The following is a 20935-nucleotide window of genomic DNA, read 5'->3' as shown; positions in this document are numbered from 1 at the left end:
TAAACAGAAATCTCATGCGATCTGTGGAGCAGTTTATTCACACACAGGAACCTAGTGTTACTTCAAGATAATGCAGCCATAGACGATAATACTCATCCAGAGTCAAGATTTTTCTTAAAAAAAAAAAATCTAGATATTTTTTTAAATAAAATAAAATAAAGTGGTAGTATAACACATCAAAATGGTGGTGTTGGTGATTATGGAAATGGACAAGACAAGCTTGGTCTATTTTTTTTTTACCTCGTACAAAATTTGATGTACAAACCATGTCAATCAATGCAAATGTAAGCACAAAATTTACTGTAGAAGTGTGTTATGTTTGTAAAAGTATTTTTAATACACACCATTCCTGGATAAAACAAAGAAATGTGTTGGGCAGTACCCAGAAATAGAAAAGGAAATCTTTGAGTGGTTTGGGTTTGATACCCTGAGACAAAATGGATATGGAGTATCTCTTTTAAGTTCTTCCTTTGCAAACTCTGAATATTGCACAAGCCAAGCAATATGAAGGTTTCCTTGCTTCCACGGGTTGATAAAGAAGTTGTTTTTCATTTCATTCATAATTTGGCTTTTGTGAAGCAGTTTTAGGGGGTCGACTTCAATGTAAGTTTAAACGGTAATTTGTTACTATATAGTTACGTTCGAAGTAACGTGCTACATTTTGGCATAAGTAATCTTAGGGGTGGAGTGCGGTTAACCGAGTTACTATCTAGTGGAGTAACTAGTGACTGTAACTAATTACTGTTTTTTAATCAATACGCTCAACACTGCAAACAATACGATTATAGTGCCGCAATACGTACCGTTCTTTTTTTTTGTTGGTGCGCTCCACCTCTTCGATGTCCATGCGGATTTTGTATTGGATGTGGGAAGGAAGTCGGCTTGCGTTGTGTGGAATATTTTCAAAAACTACACCGGCCCAAAAAGTGTTGTTCTCTAGGAGCGCCAGTGCTTTGCTCACAAGGTTGTTTTCGCTGGGGGCAGCTTGAAACTTGTTAAGGTCCAGGCACTGTAAGAAAAGAATAGTGTAGTACCTTGGTTGCCGAACGACTCTACATTCGAACAAAATGGGTGCTTGAATGAAAAAAAGAGAACCCAGACAAAGGTAAGTATAGATGAAGTCAGATAAGCGGCCATCTTGGCTACTTATCCCATTCAGTTAGCATCATTTCAAGAGGTTGTCAATACTTTTTGAGAATTTATTGTGAATTAGTTGTATTTATCACATTTTTTGTGAAAATAATGGTTCCCATGAAATTTAGTGATAAGGGGAAGGTAAAAAAACAATTTATTAATTATTTTAATGAAAAGAGTGTCAGTTACATAAATGGTGTAGCGAGTCTGCTAACTAACCTTTGCCTGGAGGTACAGTAGGACTGTTATTGGATAATTGTGTTTATTTTAAAGATTCTTATTTACTTATAAAATAACACAAACATTAGCTATTTTAGCCACGGTATTTGAACAAAAAAATTAGAACTTGAAACCTCGAAGCTGGCAACAAGAGATTGGCTGCCATCTCGGCTCCAACAGCTTGGTTGAGAATTGCTTTATGATTTTGTGTGGTTTACTGGAGATTTTTAGCTAATAATAGGGCTCAGAAAAAGTTAGTAATTAGGGGAAAGAAAAGAATAAACCTTTAAGAAAATATGTTTCTTTTGTAGAAAAAAAAGATTAACTGGATTATACTTTAACATATAATCCTCCAAAATAGATTATAATCCACTCAAAAACTAGGTCATTATTATTTTAAGTAAAATATTGAGTCACAAAACGAAACAAACTCAAAAGGGGCTTTTCAAGTCCAATTTTGTTCACAAAATCCTCAAAACGTTATTTTGCATACAGAGAAAGTATGATTAATTAATTCCAAGTAATAGAATTCTATTTTGGCCTCTCTTTGGGTTATTTTGACTTATGTTTTTTGAGTGTATACTGTTTTGAAAATGTATCTTGAAAGTGGCTGACCCAAATCCACAAAAACATAAATAAAAGACGTCGCGAATGAAATGCAATTATTTGCACGCGCATAATAAATGAGCTAACCGAAGCTACAATGATGACACAAGTCAGGAGATGGCGGCAGCGAGTAAAAAAATGCAAATTTCTGTATAGCTCCTTTAAAGACTTTCATCAGCCTACCTACCTCACAACTCACTACTCCATACTAGAACAACTATTTGACTGAATCCGTGCTGAACCAAATAATTCGAGTCACTTTTGCTGTGGTATTTTAATGAAAAATCTAAGCTCGATTAAAAACCCCGACACGGCTTAACGCATGGCCAGGTGATATGAGCGGCCATCTTGGCTACTCTCCCCTGGCTGAGAAGCATCATTTCAAGAAAGATCTTCAGTCTAACAACACATGTTGAGAATTGATTGCGATTTAGTGCATTTATTGCCTTTTTAGGGCCCCAAGAAAGTTAGTGATAATGGCTTGGAAAAGAGGAATACAGAAAGAACAAGGAACAGGTAGAAGGAGGAAATTATTGCTGAATATGAGATTTGCCTACAGGTGTCTGCCATCGATCAGCTGTTAAAAATTACAGTCAATGCTTTAAAATTGTTTAAACATTTTGTTTTTACTGTTTATTTAATATTATTTACACATGTAAATAATTATTGTTGTCTAGGTGCAAGTTTCTTTTACTTTTGGGGATATTTTGGAATGCAAAGGAACATATGAAAATAAATATGATTGAAAAGGGTTTGGTACTCTAACAAATTGGTCATCAAGAATCAATCCTGAGTGGATGATGGTCAAGTACCAATGTATTCCAGTGCAAGTTAAGGTGTTTTTCCAATAGTTTTCAGAAATTTCCCATTGACAAACTTTTGAAGGTTGAGTAAATAAATCCAGGAAAAGCAGCAATCGACACACCTGACTTTGAATTGTGAGCAAGATTCATCTTCCTCACGTGTTTGATCACACCGAGTCGAGAAAATGGTTCCCCGCCGCAAACTGTGCCATGGATCAATACGTCAACTGCGAGAGTGTGTTCGCACTTTACTCTACGCCATTAAAACTTGACAAACAGCGAGGATTCTCACCACAAAGAAATGAGTGAAAAGAGCTTTCTAGAGATCTGAATAAACAGCATCTGTAGTACCTAAATAAAAGCCACTGCATGATAGGTACGTACACCGAGAAAATCTGAAAGGAGGCGAAGAATCTGGGTGGTGGTGTTAAAGAGGTCACGCCAATCTCGATTGGGCATCCCAGCAGGTCGATCCTCCGGCAGGCCGTTGTAGAGAAAGTTGGAGAGCAGAGTGGCTGTCCAGTCGGTGCCGTTGAGTTGCTGGTCCAGGACGGTGGAAAAAATCGGACTGGACAACAAAGTCTGAGGACCAAAAGTATGTTTACAGTCGACTTCTTATCGTACTTATAGCCCCACGTACACCTGGTGCCACTGGCAATCGACATTTTTCCCTTGGCATTAGATGTGCGGCGTGACAAAATTTGGAGTGGACTCGCGTGAGGCCAAGGATATAGAGTATCGAATATGTTTCATAATTTTGGTACTTCTTTGCCAAATTGTGTCACATGTGTGGCTGCGAGTTGCTAAATTATACACATTGTCCAAAACAGATAACGGCGAGCTGCTCTTTTCTACAACGCATCGCTCTAAATACAAAATACCGCAGTGAGGTCTGAGTACATTTCAAACACCCTTAAGGGTGGATAAATAAGTTTTCTTATGCCAACGTTATTCATACAATTTATAACAGGGGTGACATTACTATATTCAATATTTACCGTATTTTTTAAAGTGTAGCGTACGCAAGGCCATATTGCGCATATTACCCCAGACGGTGTCAACCAGTTTTGGAGCACAATCCCCACCCACCTGACCCTAATCCTCCCAAGACGTTACATTGACTGCGTGGACAGAACACTGGAACGGATCACTGCATTTGTGACTTTCATTGTCAATTCTACTGTGTCTTCTGTTATCATTTTAGGTTTCATCTTGAAGTAAGACTGTGTCTTTGTGCGTGCATAAAGTCCTCCATCAAATGCATTAGATTTACATTTTGGTAAAGTTTGTCACTTCCGACTTCAAACAAGCACGTTTATTTGTTTGTTTTTTTAATATTCTTGTGACAGATTCTGTTTTGCTGGTAGAATTAGAGTGCGTGATAACAACTACCCAAATTTTGAATTCCTTTTTTAGGTAAAAAGAAATGCGCCAAATACTCTTATGAATACGGAAATATGTACTCACGATATTTATCTTTTTTCACTCACAAATCCAGCAGAATCGTAACTGAATAGTGGGGAAAGTTATCTAGCGAACACGCTACAGTTCCCTTTCGGTATCATTGGAGTAATTGTTCAGTCCCTAGGAGTTCCCTATAATGGTCGAGGCAGCCCTGATTTTATCTCCCCCTTCTGCACGATAGTAAAAGGCACAATATGGGCTTGTCTTTGTAGTTGGTATCTATATCTGTGATAGTAGCCATTTTGAATGGCCCCATGATCCAAAACTACTTTCTTTAGAAAAACTAGTCTCACCTTGTTCCGATAATTTCACGAACGTTTAACCGACAAGGCCCAGTCAATGGATTGTCAGGATCACAACTGTTTAAGAACGTCAGCTTTTTCAGTTATGATATGTACACATTGCCCGGGAGAGTTTTCAAGCCTCCTGTTCAGTATGGCAACAGAGTGATGGAAGTAATTATGGATAAGTACGGGATAATTTTCATCCTGGCAGAGGGGATTATCTATAGAAGTAAAGGACATGGACACTTTGCCTCCACCTCTATCCCTTTCCCTCCCTCCCCTTCTCTCTCTTGCAGTATTTCCTTGACACCGACATTACTCTAGTGTCACTCCAAATGAGCTTATAGGCAGCTGGAAGAAAGCAGACATGGGCCGCTCCGCATAGCCGCGGTATTCATTACCCTAGCCCTAACCTTTACACAAATGGGCCGGTATTCCTCCTTTGTCTTCATTTTCTTCGCCAGCACCGCCACCAGCAGGTGCTACCAGGCCACCGGCTCGGAGTGTGTTTTCGTCATCGCCGGTCGAGGTCTTTCAAGGTCGCAGACATGTTTTAGTTTTGATGGACCAATTACCGGGGCCGGCAGGTCCATCTAAGATCCGGAGCTGGACAAAGAGATACCGTAAAATAGAGGCACTAAAAAAACTGAGTGAACACAGGTCGGGAAGTTGTTTCCCTGTTCGAGTGACATCCAAATTGTCTTTCTGGTGGTGGCATAACCCGACCTGCCGCAGTTATTAATACACAAACCCTTACTTGCGGTTATTGTGACTTGACCCTAAGCAAATCTCAGTCAATTGATGTTGCCATTGGTTGCCATGATTTTTTAGCAAATTTTCCCTTCTAATTATTATAAAAGATTCCTTGCAACTGGACAATGAATCAAATGATACCGAAAGGGAACTGTAGTGTGTTTGATAATTTTCTAAATGGTCAAATTTAGATTTAGAGGTTTTGCTCCTGTTATAAATTACTTCAATCCCAGGCTATTGCGACTTCAGTTCACGACTTCAGTGCATCTTGGGTTGAAAAATATTCAGTGATTCATTAACCCCAGTAATATGCGATTGGGGATAGCAGCGCACATTTTTGTCAGGCCAGGCAGCTCGTTTTTGTCATTCTTTCATCCAAAAAGTGAATTGCACTTGTGCGCCCGCACTCTATTTCTTCCAATGCCATATTTCTGCAAGCATAGACCAACAGAAGGCCTTTTAGTCAGGAAGTGTGCTGCTCTGGTGCAACGCACAGTTGTGGCGGAGATCCATTACCCCTAGTTAACTATTGATGGCAGTGGGATTCCTGTCCTGCATGCATGCCCTATTTTTAAAGTTATTTTTACTTAAAAGAACAGCATCTGTGCGGCCGTGATCCATTATACCGAGTCAACGATTGCTACAAGCAAAATATCCAACAAGATTATGTGTTACCCTTAATGTTGGGCGTCTGTTATTTTCTGTCGACTGTCAATAAAAAGCTCTGTCCAAATGTTCTCACTGGTGATTGATTGAAATAAACATCCGGTGTCAACATAAATCAATCTTACCCGTATAGCGTTGACTTGCGGGCTGCCCTGAAGAAAATCCCAAACTTGTGGACCCAGTTGGTCCCAAGCATTGACTATTTCTTTGAGCATCGCTAGGGTGCTGAAGGTGCTGTTAGCCTGATAAACAAAACAACAACAACAAAGCTACACTGAACAGGTCGGTCACGATTATTAATTTTTTAAATATAAATTCAAACTTTATTTCTTCTCATTTTACAAAGTTCATCAGCATTACATTGATTGTGTCAAACTGGGGCCAGCAAAATCAGAAGTCATCTTTACCTATTAACTGCCCTTTGAGATGACGGTGTGTAATATTTAGCGCCGGCTTGTAGTGAAATCAATTGAATCGTTTAAAAAAACAAAATTGTTTTAAAACAACAAAATTACATGAACTATCAAATTAACGTGCATTTTTTTTTTCAAATACACATGGGTTGAGAAATTTGCATTTATATTATATTACATGGACCTCACCTAGAGGGAGCTGACCTAATTGTCCACCATCTTGCTGCTACAGGTGTCCCAAAAGAAAAAAAAGAGAAAAAAACTGCAGTTTGGTGACTGAGTTTCCATAGTTTGTATTCTTCTTTTTACTTTTTAAGCATTCATTTTCGGTTGCACTACACAATAAACTAACTTCCACTGTCCCTTTATCTATTTTTAATGGTGCTTTGCAACCTTCGGTTTTTCCTTACTAGGCGGCTTTGTCAGCTGCAAAAAAATAGCTCATAGTAGTAGCATCCTTAAAAACATCCTTAATTAGTAATGGAATGTAATTTTAAAGGGACTGTGTGAACTATTTGAAAATTAGATGTTGCTTTTTGTACTGCAACGGAAATAGCGATCCTACTAAGGATAAGCGGTGCAGATAATCAATGGATGGATGGACATATATATGATAACGTTTGTAATAATAAATGAAGTTTTAAATTACTACTGCGAGTTGCTAAATTATACACACCGTCCTTTTAAGAAAGTGTTCCCTAGATATTAGTGGTGAGTATTAGTCAATTCATCTGCACCAGGAATAACTTGTTATCTCACTAGCTTGAGCTGTTGTTGGTGCAAAACAGTTGACTGTCTCCCAATAAAAAGATCAAAGAAAAAAACAAATCCCTTTTCTCCTTTTGCTATCACACTACTCCGTGACTCGTTTCACCGCTACACGCATGTTTCTCACCTCTTTGACTATGAGTCGTGTTGCCGGGCTATCAGGTGTGAAAAGGACTTTTCCTTGAAAAAAAAACTTGAAGGTCCGCCAGATGTAGCGGAGCTCAGAAGTTGTCTCCAACATCTCGATTAAAGTCTGACAAAAAGAACCTACAAAAGCCAAGGTGAGACAAAATTTAATTTTTTTCATTTATTTTAAATTTCTTGCAACTTTATAGTTTCATCAGGCACCTGAAAAGAATAAGGGCTGATGGACTGAAGCCAAATAAAATGAAATTAAGTCCATACAAGGAAACCTGGAGATCAACGCGACACAATGCAGGAGGACATCACCATAGCACTTCACTCTGCGCTGAGCCACATGAAGCACCAAGGGAGTTATGTGCTGCTCTTCTTGGACTTCAGCTCAGCCTCTAAAAACATCATCCCATGGATCCTGATGCAAAAACTGCTGCATCTAAGCCTCTCCACATTCATCTCTCAGTGGATAAAGGACTTCCTAACAGATCCTCCACAATCGGTCAAGCTTGAAAACCATTGCTCCTTCACAATCACACTACAGTAGGCACCGGTTCTCCTTAACAGTGGTTATTGAGTCCCCTGCTCTTCACTCTCTATACATCCACCTGAACCCCGACCCATGCCTCCAATAGTTTGCTGAAGACACCACCTTGGTCGGACTTATGTCAGGGGAAAAAAAAGAGTCAGACTACAGGGATAAGGTAAAAAGAAACAACAACAGCGTGGTGTTTGTTGGACAACCTCCCAATGAGCACCAGAAAAACAAAAGAGATAATTCTAAACTTTAGGAAGGGCAGAAGAGACCCAGTCCCGCTTCACATCAACGGAGACAGCGAGGAAAGGGTCCACATCAACCGATTTCTTGGGGTGCGGATCTCCAACACCGCTGCGGCGATAAAGAAGGCCCAGCAGTGACTGCCCTTGCTGACAGTGCTCAGGAGAACCAACCTGGGTTATACGCGGGGTGCTTTGCAGCGGAGAGGAAAGCATTGCAAGATCATAAACACCACCCAAAAGATTTACGAGCTGCCCCCTGCCCAGCCTAGAAGACATTGCCAGCTCTTGCTATATCAGCACAGCTGAGCATGGCGATGCGGGTGCGGGTAGAAGGATTGAATCCAAAAAGAAAAAGAAAGAAAGAACGAAAGAAATAAGTAAGTCAGCAAAAAAGAAGCCTGGCCAAAACCAGAATGTAATGATTGACTTTTTAGGCCCGGACCGACTTTCTAGTGGGGCTCGGACTAAATATCTTACCTCTAGACTATATCCATAATTTCAACATTCTATCATTCCTGCTCTCGGCACATAGCTTCATTTTCTTATTTGGCCCTTCCTTCCATTTTGACTTTTATACAACTCACTTCTACTCTATAGCATTCGAATAACCTAAACTTCTTATTTGTAATAACTTGTGAAGCCCTTTGAGACTATTTGTGATTAAGGGCTATACAAATAAAAATGACTTGACTTGACTTGACTTGGTTTAGCTAATGCAATAAACAATCCAAATCATTTAGGTAGCCAGTGAAAAGTAAAGTGCATTAAAGTAAAGGTTCACTGAATACATTTTTCACGTATAAATACACATTTTTAAAAGTGAATATACTGTGAGAATAGCAAGCAGCAGTATCTGAGTCATTATTAATTTAACTCAACTGCCTGCAGTATATAAAAAAAAAAACAGGTTGGGTAAGCCGCGAGCGTGTGAAGCGAAAAGCAGCTGCTGCACTTCAATGATCTCCAGCATCAAGTGCCTCCAGGTCCACGCTTACCCTACTTGCTCTACAAGCTCGCCATTCCAAAACGCTAGCGCTTTCTCGAGTGCTCATCTTCACCAGCTTACAAAGTAATTCGTTCTCACCAGCCAGCAATCTCCGCAGGATCGATCTTCGTGTGTCAAACACATCACTAGTAGCATTTCTTGATGATTTTTGTTTCATGTGCTTAAAACAAGATTTTGTAGTGATTTTAAGATTTGCTGCTGGCAAAGAAAAAATAAGTTTAAAAATAAAGTAAAATAAGAAGACTCATTCTTAAAATGTGTGATTTTACTTAAGTAATTATTAACACGTTTTAGCTCGTTTGATGTTTCCTGTTTGACAAGAAAATAAGTTTGAATAATATAGCTAAATAACAAGAATAATTATTAGAATGTGTGATTTGAATTGAGTAATTGTTTTTACAGCGGTATCACTGTATTTTGAAACATAAATAGGATTGCATTCCAATCGGAGAGAACTTCTCCAAAGTACAATCTTTTTTTTTCCGTGGGTTGATTTTTTTTTCCTACTGACTTTTTGCCGCCATGCCCCTCAAGGGGAGATGTTAGCAGGCCTTTTTAGCGCAATTAAACGCAAGCCCTCCTGCTCGCCTCCCGCTCAACGCCTCTCCCAGGTGCTGCTGGGAGGTCGGCTCAAAAGAAGAGCTAATGGCCGCCCTCTAACCGGACCCCGGCCAGCTGTTCCCATCAAAGGCGGGGAACAGATGCCACTTTGTGGAATTGCGGCCCACCAAGATGAGCTTCTAATTATTAGCTGGCCATGGCCGTGCATGATACATTTTTGGATGAGAAGCTTCAAGCAAACCCATTTGATACGCTAAATCTTCACGGTGCCAAATCGTTCGGCACCGACAAAAATATTTTTTGCATGATACCGTCGATCTTTTGTGTATCTTTGATGAAAAGGAATCCCGACGAGCTACATAAATCCCCAAAGAGAAATACCCCCAGGAGATCCTGGGTGGGGGGATGGGAATATGATATACAATCAGAAGGACACAAGGATATGCCCTGCAAACTGACAGACTACTATTGATATGTATCTGCGGCAAGCCGTGCAAAATCAACCGCTACCTAAAAATCCATGAGGCCAGAAGGAAATGTTTGGAGCAGGAGAATGAGTTACAATGCACAGGTCCTGGACCTGGTGTGACACAGAAGAAACAAGCGTTGGCAGAACTGTACATCATCCTGCGGCTAATTGACAACTCCACTCAAAACAGAATGGCACAGGAGACGGGTAAGTGAGTGAGCAGGGAAGCGGGCCGCCTTCATTGCCAATCCCCTTCCATTTTTAAGCGGTTGCTTGGGGACAAGCACAGTGGCCGGCTTGAATGCTCAGGAGAAATGGTGAATCACTTCCTTCGCAATACAATAACCAGAAAACTGAGAGAATAAGAGCTAGGTTCCAACAAAGCTCTTATCAGCCCTGACCCACCAACAATTCAAGGTGTTAAAGTCAAACCTGAAGGAAGTTGAGGGAGTCATTAAAGCAGCCCGAGGGGTCCAAGTAGCAGAGAGATGGCTCATGTTAGATAAAAGTAATATGAATTTCTTGATTGACGATTATTTGAACACAATTTAATATTGTCTTGCTGTGGAATGTTTTGTCAATAAAACACTGCTGCAATAATTCTATTCTTCAAGAGATGGAATTACAAAAGATAGCTGTATAATGCCCTAATTATTATAGTTTCCAGTTACTTTTCTAAGTTCTTATCAATGACAAAAAGAAGAATACTAATTCAGAGCGACAAATGAGGCAAAATTCATTAGCATGCTAACAGATATGCTAGTAATTATTTTGTCTGTGCTTATTTGCTGTTTATCTCCTTTGCCAAGCAACTTTGATTTCTCAGGGAATGACAGCATCTTATTAAAATCTAATTGCGCAGCGCTCTTTCGTAGTGAAAAGGTTTAATGAAACATCCGATGGTAGATCTAATTCGGGATCTTATGGAATTAAACTGGCCGACTACAACGCCGATGGCACATTTAGTGCTCTGACGTTAGGATGAGGTAGAAAAAAATGTGTCTGAAATATAGAACGAGGCTTCATCCGCCTCAGGCAATTGCTGTAGAGTGCGAGGCTTTTGTTGAACAAAAATCCAGTTTGTATAGATAGATAGATAGATAGATAGATAGATAGATAGATAGATAGATAGATAGATAGATAGATAGATAGATAGATAGATAGATAGATAGATAGATAGATAGATAGATAGATAGATAGATAGATAGATAGATAGATAGATAGATAGATAGATAGATAGATAGATAGATAGAAAGATAGATAGATAGATAGATAGATAGATAGATAGATAGATAGATAGATAGATAGATAGATAGATAGATAGATAGATAGATAGATAGATAGATAGATATCATATAATATCATACATAAAGTAATGATTTTTTTTTTGCTCATCTAAATGTAATTTGGAAAAATCCTCAAAGTTAAACTTTAAAACATAGTGCTCCTGTTGACTGGTCAGGCTAAAAAATGCTGATGATATTTTTCAAATATTACGGAGGAGGCTTACTGGAAGTATTGCGCCTTCCGAAGATTGACTGCTCGCTAAACACTCCTTTGAGCGACAGGGAAGCCAGGGTCACATTTGTGGAATTGGAGTCAAGCCGCTTTCCGCACAGAAACATATTGACGCTGCCAATCACGTCCCTTTGGAAATCCAGCGACCCGGCCGAAATCATGGACTCTTGCAAACGGCTCACCTGCTTGCAAAAGGGGTGAAAAAACTCAGATACGACGGTATGAATAAGAGATCTCCTATGTGAGGGGAAGACTCACCCCTTGGATGAGTGGGAGAGCGTTTGCTGTGGTTCTTGCTAACAGCGTCGTCACTTTGACAGTGTCCGGATTCAAAGCTGACGGCAGCTGGAGAAATATAATATATGTATGTTGTTGAGTATTAAAGAACTGAAAAATGATCTGAAACAGAACCCTTGAGGACACTCAGGTTTATAATGCCGATATTGGGTATCGATGCTGGTAGCAGACTTTTCAAACGCTGCCTACTAGTGGCCATTTATTAATAAAGATCTGAAATGATGGTAAAATGCCAACAAGTGAATGCAATAATAAGGAAACATTTTTGTTCAGATGTTACAGACTTTCTTTAAAAACTTCAGTGATACTTTTTTCAGAGTCGAGGGTTGTTTATTTGTTTTTGTTTTGTGTTCATGTGTGTCTTTGAGTTGTTAAGTTTTAGCTTGTCCACCTCTGTTTTCTTCTACGCCTATTTGGTTTTGGCCTCAATCGACATTGTGTGCATTGACCATTTTTCTTGTTGGTCAAGTTTGTATTTGGTTGAAGGTTTTTTTCAGGTCTTGTCAGCCCATTGTTTTGTCTTGTTGTGTTTGAGCCCTTGTCTTGATGGGCAAATCTTGTCCGGCCGTTGTCTTGTCAGGCCATTTCTTGTAATTTCTTCTCGTGCCAACAGTTTGTCTTGTTAGGTCTTGGCCTTTGTATTGTTGTGTTGGGCCATTGCCTTGTTGGGCCTATGTCTTGTCTTATGAGCACACAGTTTTGTTTTGTCTCGTAGGGACATTGCTTTATCTTGTCGAGGCATTGTCTTGTCTTGTGGGGTGCCGTCTTGCTTGGCCCTTTATTGGCAGATGTGTCGTCCAGCCATTCTATTGTCTTGTGTGACCCTTTTTGGGCCCATGTCTCGGATTATGGTCTTGTGTTCTCCGGTCAGGCCATTGTATTGTTGAGGCAAAAGTCTTGTCAGGCGATTATTTGGTCTTGTCTTGTCCGGCCATTGTCTGGTCTTGTTATGCCCTAAGTGTCCCAATGTTTTATCGAGCCTTTGTCCTGTCGGGCTTTTGTCTTTTCGGGCCATTGTAAAGTCTTGTTTGGACTTTTTGGAGCACTGTCTTGTCGGCCATGATCTTGTCAGGCAAGTATTTTGTTTTTAGGCAATTGACTTGTCTGGCCATTTATAGGCCAATGTCTTGTCGGGCCTTTGTCTTATTGGGCTTTTGTCTTATTGGGGTTTGGTCTTGTTGGGCCATTGGTTTATTTTGTCTGGCAACTGTCTTGTGTTGTTGGCCGATTGTCTTGTCAGGGCATTGTTTTGTCTTGTCGGACCATTTTTTTTGTCTTTTCTTGGCCATTGACTTGCCAAGGTCATTGCCTTTCCTGTCAGGCAATTGTCTTATCTTACTTGGTTGTTTTTTCGTCTGCTTCCATGTTTCTTTCAGTGCCAAGGGACTTTTTTGAGACCAGGTCTTTAGGTGTTTCTTGTTTTAATACTTTGTCACTTAATTTTGGAAATAGGGTTTTTTAGAGTTGTGTTTGTTATTTTGCACTACATATTTGTGCCAATATCGGTATTGATGAATACTTGAGATTTGAATGTTACTACTAGTGCACAATTATTTGGTAACATCCATATTGATAACTATAAACAATTTTTCCGTGTTAAGTCTAACATTTAACGAAAAAAAACTGCCCAAAGTCAACCCTCAAATGCAAACTTGTCATTACAAGTCTGGGGGCGACCCCCAGCAGTTGAGCAAATTGCTGAAACTTTTGAGAAAAGACAAGGGCTACAAAACAAAAAAGCCAATTTGATAACGTTTGCTTGCTCCAGCCAGCTCGGTGATAAAGTCTGACCCACGCTCGCTTGTCCTTTTATTCAGGCTGTGGTTGTTAATTGCCATCATTCGATCGTCTTGTATTTTTGAACAACTGTCTTGTCAGGCCCTTACTTGACCTGTCTTGTTGGACCATTGTCTTGTCTTGTGTTGCCCTTTTTGGGCCAAGGTCTTGTCGGGCCATTGTCTTGTCTTTTCTTGTCGAGCCATTCACTGTCCTAGTCATTGTCTTGTCCCTTAAGCAATTGTCTTGCTGGACCCTTTTCTTATCTTGTCTGACCATTGTCTTGTCTGGCTCTATTTTAGGACAATATCTTGTCAGACAATTGTTTAGTCTTGTTTCTCCTTGCAAGTGTTGGCAATGCCATATTGTTTTTTTTAGACCGGATCCATACACCAGGTAATGTGTTTGCTTTAGTACTTCGTCAATTGATTTGGGATACATGTTTTGTTTAACTTTAAGTGTTACTTTTCACTATGATTTTGCAACTGAAATGGGTGTTATGTAATTACACTATCCCTATCAATGAATACGCAAGATTTGGTCTAAAATGATCGAGTCACATCCCCAATCATAACAGTTTAGTGATTTCTGTGTTCAATAGAACAGTTAACGAAAAACATACTGGAAAGTCAAATTTCACATGTGGACTCGTCATCACAAGTCTGGCAGGCAACTTCTGGCTGTCGAGGCAATTGCTAAAACCTCTGAGAAAGGACAAGGGCTACAAAACGGAAAAAAAATGCCCCTTTGATAACGTAGGCTTAGTCCATCCAGCTCCGTGATAAACTCTGACTCACGTTCGCTTCATCTTTCCTGTGGTTGTTAATTGCCATCATTCCGTCGTCGTTTTGGACAACTGTCTTGCCAGGCCTTGATTTGTCTTGTTGGACCATTTTCTTATCTTGTTTTGCCCTTTTTGGTCCAATGTCTTGTCGGGCCATTGTCTTGTCTTTTCTTGTTGGGACATTCACTGTCCTAGGCCATTCTCTTGTACCGTCAGCTATTGTCTTGTTGGACCCTTTTCTTATCTCGTCTAACCATTGTCTTGTCTGGCTCCTTTTGGGACAATATCTTGTCAGGCCATTGACTTGTCATTGTTTAGTCTTTTTTTCCTTTTTGTACCTGCTTCCATGTTGTGTCATTGCCAGATGTTTTTCGAGACCAGGTCCATACACTGGGTAATTTTCTTGCTTTAGTACTTTGTCAATTGATTTTTGAAAAGTTTTTTTGTTCAACTTAGTTTTGTTTGTTACTTTGCACAAGTTTTTTGCAACCAAAAAGGGGTTTAATGTACTAATACTATCCGTTATCTCTGAAAACTCAAGATTTGTGTGTCACTATTGGTCTGAAATGATATGGCAACATCCCTAATCATAATGGTTTATTGATTTTTGCATTAAATGTAAATGGTCTGCATTTATATAGAGCTTTCAAGTCACTGAAGACCTCCCAAAGCAATTTTCAACTCAACCATTCTCACACTCTCACACACCGATGGCAGGGTCAGCCCTGCAAGGCCACTACCTGCTTATTGGGGGCATTAGGGATTTAGCCCTGGCTCAAGGACGCTTTAACATATAAACCGGGGGAGCCGAGAATTGAACCTGTGACCTCTTGATCTCAAGCGCTTTACCTCCTGTGCTACTGCCGCCCCAGAACAGTTAACAAAAAACATTGGTTGAAAGTCAAGATTCACATGTGGCCTCGCCATTACAAGTCTGGTAGGGGACTTCTGGCCGTTAAGCCAATCGCTAAAACCTCTGAGGAAGGACAAGGGCTACAAAACGGGAAGAAAAAGTCAATTTGATAACATGTGCTCAGTCCATCCAGCTCCGTGATAAACTCTGACTCACGTTCGCTTGTCCTTTCATTCACGCTGTTGTTGTTATCGTCTTCATTCCGAATGCGGTCCTTTAAGCGTGATGGCTTGATGTACCGCTCTGTCCATTTGCTGACAGCACCGGGAGCTTTTTTTTTCCTCCTGCGCACTATTTTGTCCCAGGCTTTTCTTTTTATGGCGCCTGTAGGCTGAAATTGTTCAAATAATCTCCCCAACAAACTTCCTGGCCTTTTCACTTATTTATTGGATTTGCTAGGCCATATATTTTTGCTTTGTGATAAACTCAAGAGAAAACATAGGAGGAAGAAAAGCATGGGTTTGCATAATCCCAGCAGGAACTCTGGGATTTAAAAAGTGTTAAGGAGAACATCGGTTCTAATAAATATTTCTTGTGATGGCGTGTGTTTTTATAACATCACAGGGAGTCACAGAGGTGAGGCGTGTGGAAAAGAACACGGCAAGAAAATGTACGCAAAGCTTGTTTTAGTGCTTTGACCTTTCAATAATAATAATAATGAAGTAGTTGGGGCAGCACGGCGGCGCAGTGTGGTTAGCGTGTGTGCGGCACAGTTTTAAGGTCTTGGGAGCCTCCTGTGTGGGTTCAAATCCAGCTACCGGACTTCCTGTGCGGAGTTTCCTCCCACATTCCAAAGACATGCATTTCAGGTGGATTGGCCGGTCCAAATTGTCCCTAGGTGTGAATGAGCGAGCGTTTTATCTGTCCCTGTGTGCCCTGCGATTGGCTGGCAACCAGTTCAGGGTGTCCCCTGCCCACTGCCCGATGATTGCTGGGATGGGCTCCAGCAACCCTACTGAGGATAAACGGTGCAGCTAAATGAGATGAGATGAGATGCAGTAGTTGAAGTATTCATAATGGTAAGCACATTGGCCTTTTGGTGCTTTTATAAAAGGGGGGAAATATATATTTATTGTGTAAGTAGAGGGATTGTAGCAAAGTAAGATTTTTATAATTCTCTCTATAGTAAATAAATTAATAAACAAATAAATACATAATTGAATTAATAAATAAATAAATAAATGTTAAGGTGGCCATTATTCTTCAAACACTCCTTTTTTTATTTTGTACTATTTTAATAAAAATGTGTTTTATACTTTATTTAAATTTTTCCAGTCGAATAAAAGGCTCGATTTAGAATGTATTTTTCCAGTTTCATCACATTTTTTTGAATAATGAGAAATAGAATAATCCTTAAAAAGTATTCCTTAAAACAATATTTCTTTACTCATTTAAAAAAAACTACACATTTTTAATTAGATGCTAAACTTCCATTTTTACCATTTAAAAATATTTTTTTTAAAAATCATCATTCTTTAAACGAGTGCTTTATTTATGTTTTTCTGTCCTTAAAGCGGGAAGTTTTTTGATAGTTGTAGTTATTTATTTATTTTACAATTTTTTTTACAAAAGTTCATTTCAAGAGGTATTTTTCCGATGTGACTAGAAGAAAAAAGTTTGAAAATGTAGTAAAATAAGGAAAATAATTATTTAAATTCCTGTCTGATTTCTTATTTAATCATTAAAAAAATATAACTTTACTCATTTTAAATAATATTCTAAATTTATTAAGTTTTTAACACATTTTAAGATTTAATTTGTTTATTTATCTGACCAGAAAAAGAAGTTGGAAAAATACAGTAAAACAAGAAAAATAACTCTTAGAATTAGTGTGTCATTTTCCTCAAATTATATTTAAAACAAGCTTTTCTATTATTAATTTTTTTTCACAGTAAAATTTAACAAAGGTTTTTTTTAATTTATTGTTCCAACCCAAAAACAAAGTTTGAAAAATATAGCTCAAAAAACCTCCAAGACCCACAATTACAAAAAAAATCTTGAGAAATATTTTCATCAACTTTAAATAAGTCTGACCTGAGCAAAGACTTTACTCAGGTCCAGATTTTGCAGGAAGATTTGCAGGGTTTCGCTGATTTGCTGAGAGTCCAGAGTGCAGCTGGTGTTCTGGAATGCTTCCCTGGCTGAGATGTTGCTAAACTGGATATATCGGTCTAAGTCTTGGCTGGTGCAGAGTACATTCCCCAGGCGATCTGGTGCAGGGATGCCTGTGGCCTTTTGGTGGGAAAAGGCAATTTCCATGACAATTTTGATAAAATTGGAATTACAGGTAAAATAATTGGTCAATAAAAGTTTAAAGATAATTAGGTTAGCAAATAGCTCGGAAACACATATCTTATTATCTTCAAAACTGTAAAACACAAAATATATTCTAGTAACTCAGTGGGAAACTCAGTCTACTTGAAACCGTTGCAGGCTCTGTTAATCATTTACTGAGGATAACATCTTACAAAATTCAAATGAGAAGAATTTTCTGACACCCTTATTTGAGCAATATAAAATAATCAGCAGATTATTCAAATACTAAGACAATTGTTAGTTCCAGCCGTCCTTATAACAAATTGATCGTAAACTTTGTGAAGTGCCATTAAATTGTTATTACAGTACACACCAGGTTGAAAGGAATCCTGGCAGCCATGACGCTCTCAACCACCGGAAGCGGGACTGACAAGCGCTCCCTCAAGTGTTGCGAGAACGTTTGGTCGTTCCTTAGAATAGTCGACAGCTGGACTGGATGTCCTTGGAAGAAAGGAGCGACTGTTATGTGGAGTATTTCAGGGTGAGTGCGAATAAGATTATGATACTTTGGTGGAGTACTTTTCCATCCCAAACTTTTGCTTGCACCCGTTCCGTCGTTCTTGCTAATGACCTTTTTCGTAGTATCACCTCAGAAGACGCCTCCCATTAATTATTCTCCTTCTTGGATATTTGATGGATTTAATCTTGTATATTACAAGCCGCTGACCCCCGAAATGCAAATGTCCCCAAATGGTTGTTTGTTGCAAGACACGCCTCCCCTCTTTGCCTATTTGTAAATTAGATAGCGTAGGGGGCGGGTAGGAGTGGGTAGAAATCTGAATAGCGTCGGGCCAAACGGGCCTAAATGCAAAGCAGCAACTTATCAAGACAAATGATCTGTCAGTCGGAATGCAAAATGGCGTCGTAAATAATCACGCCACGTTGTTTTTGAGGGATAAAGGAGAACAACAAATCCTCTCAGGTGTCATCCCAACAACAGCAATACTTCTCCCAGCTGTCAAATACTTGACAAAGACGTAAGAGGCGGAATTGTGGCGGTTTTCCGTGACTCAATTCGTAGCTGATTATCTCGTTTGGATCGCCCGTGACATTCAAAAGCTCCTACCGTTGCTTGCGTTGGCTCTCGATATCACCGTGGCCCATTGGGCGACGTCGTCGGCTAGTTGCCAGGCTTTGTCGAGGAGAGATTGGTTACCAAGGAGGCGTTGGAGCTCAATCAGAGCCTTGGTAATTCTGGCGGACAAGGTCATTGTTGTTAGCTTCGGCGCTCTTAATGTGTCCTGTTATCAAGGACGTCATTTGGCTTACATTGAGTTGTTAAAATTGTTGACTTGTCCCGGCGTTTCCCCGGGTGTCGGACAACTCAGGCAAGGATTGTCAATGTTGCACACCAGACCTTGAATCCATGGAAGCACCCCGGCTGACGGCATAGCCTTATTTGGATAGTGGCCTGAAGAAACAGAGAGCCCGGTTATAAACTATCAAGACTTGTGTTTATCTGGGCCACGAGTGGACTTGGACTCACATTGGCCTTTGTAAGTTGGTTCGTTAGTAAAGCGAACCCAGACCAGAATGAAGAAAAGGAACAAAGGCCAAAGTATTTCCACCATCAAGCGTACCTGCAGGAGAGATTTGGATGGTTATTTTAATGTTGGTTGAGAATAAGAGAAAAACTTTTGATTTAATTTCAAGAACTAATGTCCATCAAACGTTCTAGATAATTGTTTGTGCAACGCTGCTCCTCCAAAATGCTGCCGGCTTTTTGGCAAGCTTGATCAGTGCCAGAAGACACGTTAGCCCAAGCATCTACAATCCTCCCAAAATTATAGCAAGCTCAGAGTCAATTGACTTCCCCTGTCTGCATACAGGGCGCCATTAGCAAGACGCCAATAAGAGTAGGTGCTGTCCAGAAACCAGAAGTAAGATCTTAAGCAAGAGCCTGGCCCAAAATTTAGGTCAGGTCGGGCCTATAATGTCAATCATTACGTTCGGGTTCAAGACTTGGTAGTCTTTTCTCCCGCTTACTTTAAAAAAAAATATCCACCCGTCGTTGTGCTTTTCTTTGTTTGTGTGTCACAAAGTGGATGATCGGTGTGGTGGATTCAGTCGCCCTTTCGTGCAGCACAGCCCGCATCCGTGCGCTTGACTAGTTTGGGGACACGCTCAACGAAGTCCGTGACAAGGAACTCGGCGAGGCACTTGGTGAGGCTCTCAGATCTTCTTCAGGCTTGGTCTCTCAAAAAAAAAAAATGGCCGGGCAAGGGCAGAGTAGGGCTTGAAACCCAGGGGCTCGGGTCAGGTCGGGTTGGAAGTTTTAGGGCTGATCTTTCCTCCACCCAGCACACAACACGCGATCATCAGAGATGCTTCAAGTTGTAATGATCACGTCTTGGATCATGTTACCAAGCATATTTTTTTCTGAAAATATGTACATGAGAGGTAATGGACACTAAAAGAAGACAGCATACCAATATGGCGTGGAATAGTAATGTCGTGATCGCAACACTAACTGTTGGCTATTGAGATGAACATGCATAAATGCAGTTAAAAATAGATGCTGATGTTTTACATAATGAACATACCCGTTCTTTTTTTTCGACCCCATTTTCATGGGATCCTTTACTCCAGGGGTCGGGAACCTATGGCTCGCGAGCCATATATGGCTCTTTCTATGAATATCTATGGCTCAGAGACAAATTTGATTGCATGCAAAATTTCTCCATCTTGTTCGAAAATTGAGTTGTTCATCCAATTCAGGTACACGCAAATCCAATCCAAAGCTAAGTATCCGACGTTACTTCGCAGTATATATAGGGCACGTTTTTCACTACAATTTACAGTCAAGGTGTCACACAAAAAAGGGGGGAAAAAACTCGTTTTGGCTGTACAACGCTAAAGAATCCTTTATATAAAAGTTCACTATATGATCCGTGTTCAGTGTTCAGATACCTTATGATGAATCCACAGAACACACTGTAAATACGCCAAAACACCGGAAGAGAACTTAGTCTTTTGATTGGGTGAGTGGGAGGGATGGGTGGAGCCATGCAAAAAGCGCAAGCACTCCTCCCATCTCTCGCCCTACGCCATCTGCGCCAAAAGTGAGCTCATCAGGCTCCCTATTTGCAGAATGTTGTGACGTTCTTACACAATAACTGCTTGCATCTGGTTTTGAAACCAATATGTATGAAAAAAAAAGGGTCAAAAGGAGTTTAACCGATCTTGAGTCATTGCAAGAAAGAGACAAGTTTAAAGTGGTATGTTTGTTGATTTTGGGACAGGGGCTCTGGCATTATTCTCTTTTCATAT

At 39.9% G+C, this 20935-nt stretch overlaps 1 protein-coding gene across 1 annotated transcript in view; it reads right to left on the bottom strand.

Moving 5' to 3' along the window:
- The window catches only part of LOC148356998 (phospholipid-transporting ATPase ABCA1), a 181764-nt gene that overhangs the window by 144654 nt on the left and 16175 nt on the right, over nt 1-20935 (bottom strand). Inside the window, exons 3-13 of the mRNA XM_088347477.1 lie at nt 19152-19245; nt 18935-19076; nt 18732-18859; nt 17979-18106; nt 17384-17581; nt 11838-11924; nt 11572-11761; nt 7238-7377; nt 6055-6171; nt 3147-3344; nt 804-1009 (exon numbers count right to left, since the gene is read on the bottom strand). Coding sequence (XP_088203603.1) covers nt 804-1009; nt 3147-3344; nt 6055-6171; nt 7238-7377; nt 11572-11761; nt 11838-11924; nt 17384-17581; nt 17979-18106; nt 18732-18859; nt 18935-19076; nt 19152-19245 — 1628 coding nt within the window. The remainder of the gene's footprint in view (nt 1-803; nt 1010-3146; nt 3345-6054; nt 6172-7237; nt 7378-11571; nt 11762-11837; nt 11925-17383; nt 17582-17978; nt 18107-18731; nt 18860-18934; nt 19077-19151; nt 19246-20935) is intronic.

This window comes from Urocampus carinirostris, chromosome 11 (assembly GCF_059441175.1).
Source record: "Urocampus carinirostris isolate Australia breed hairy pipefish chromosome 11, RoL_Ucar_1.0, whole genome shotgun sequence".
NCBI lineage: Eukaryota > Metazoa > Chordata > Actinopteri > Syngnathiformes > Syngnathidae > Urocampus > Urocampus carinirostris.
Note: the sequence above shows the minus strand (reverse complement) of the source record. Positions and strands in the feature narration are given on the sequence as shown.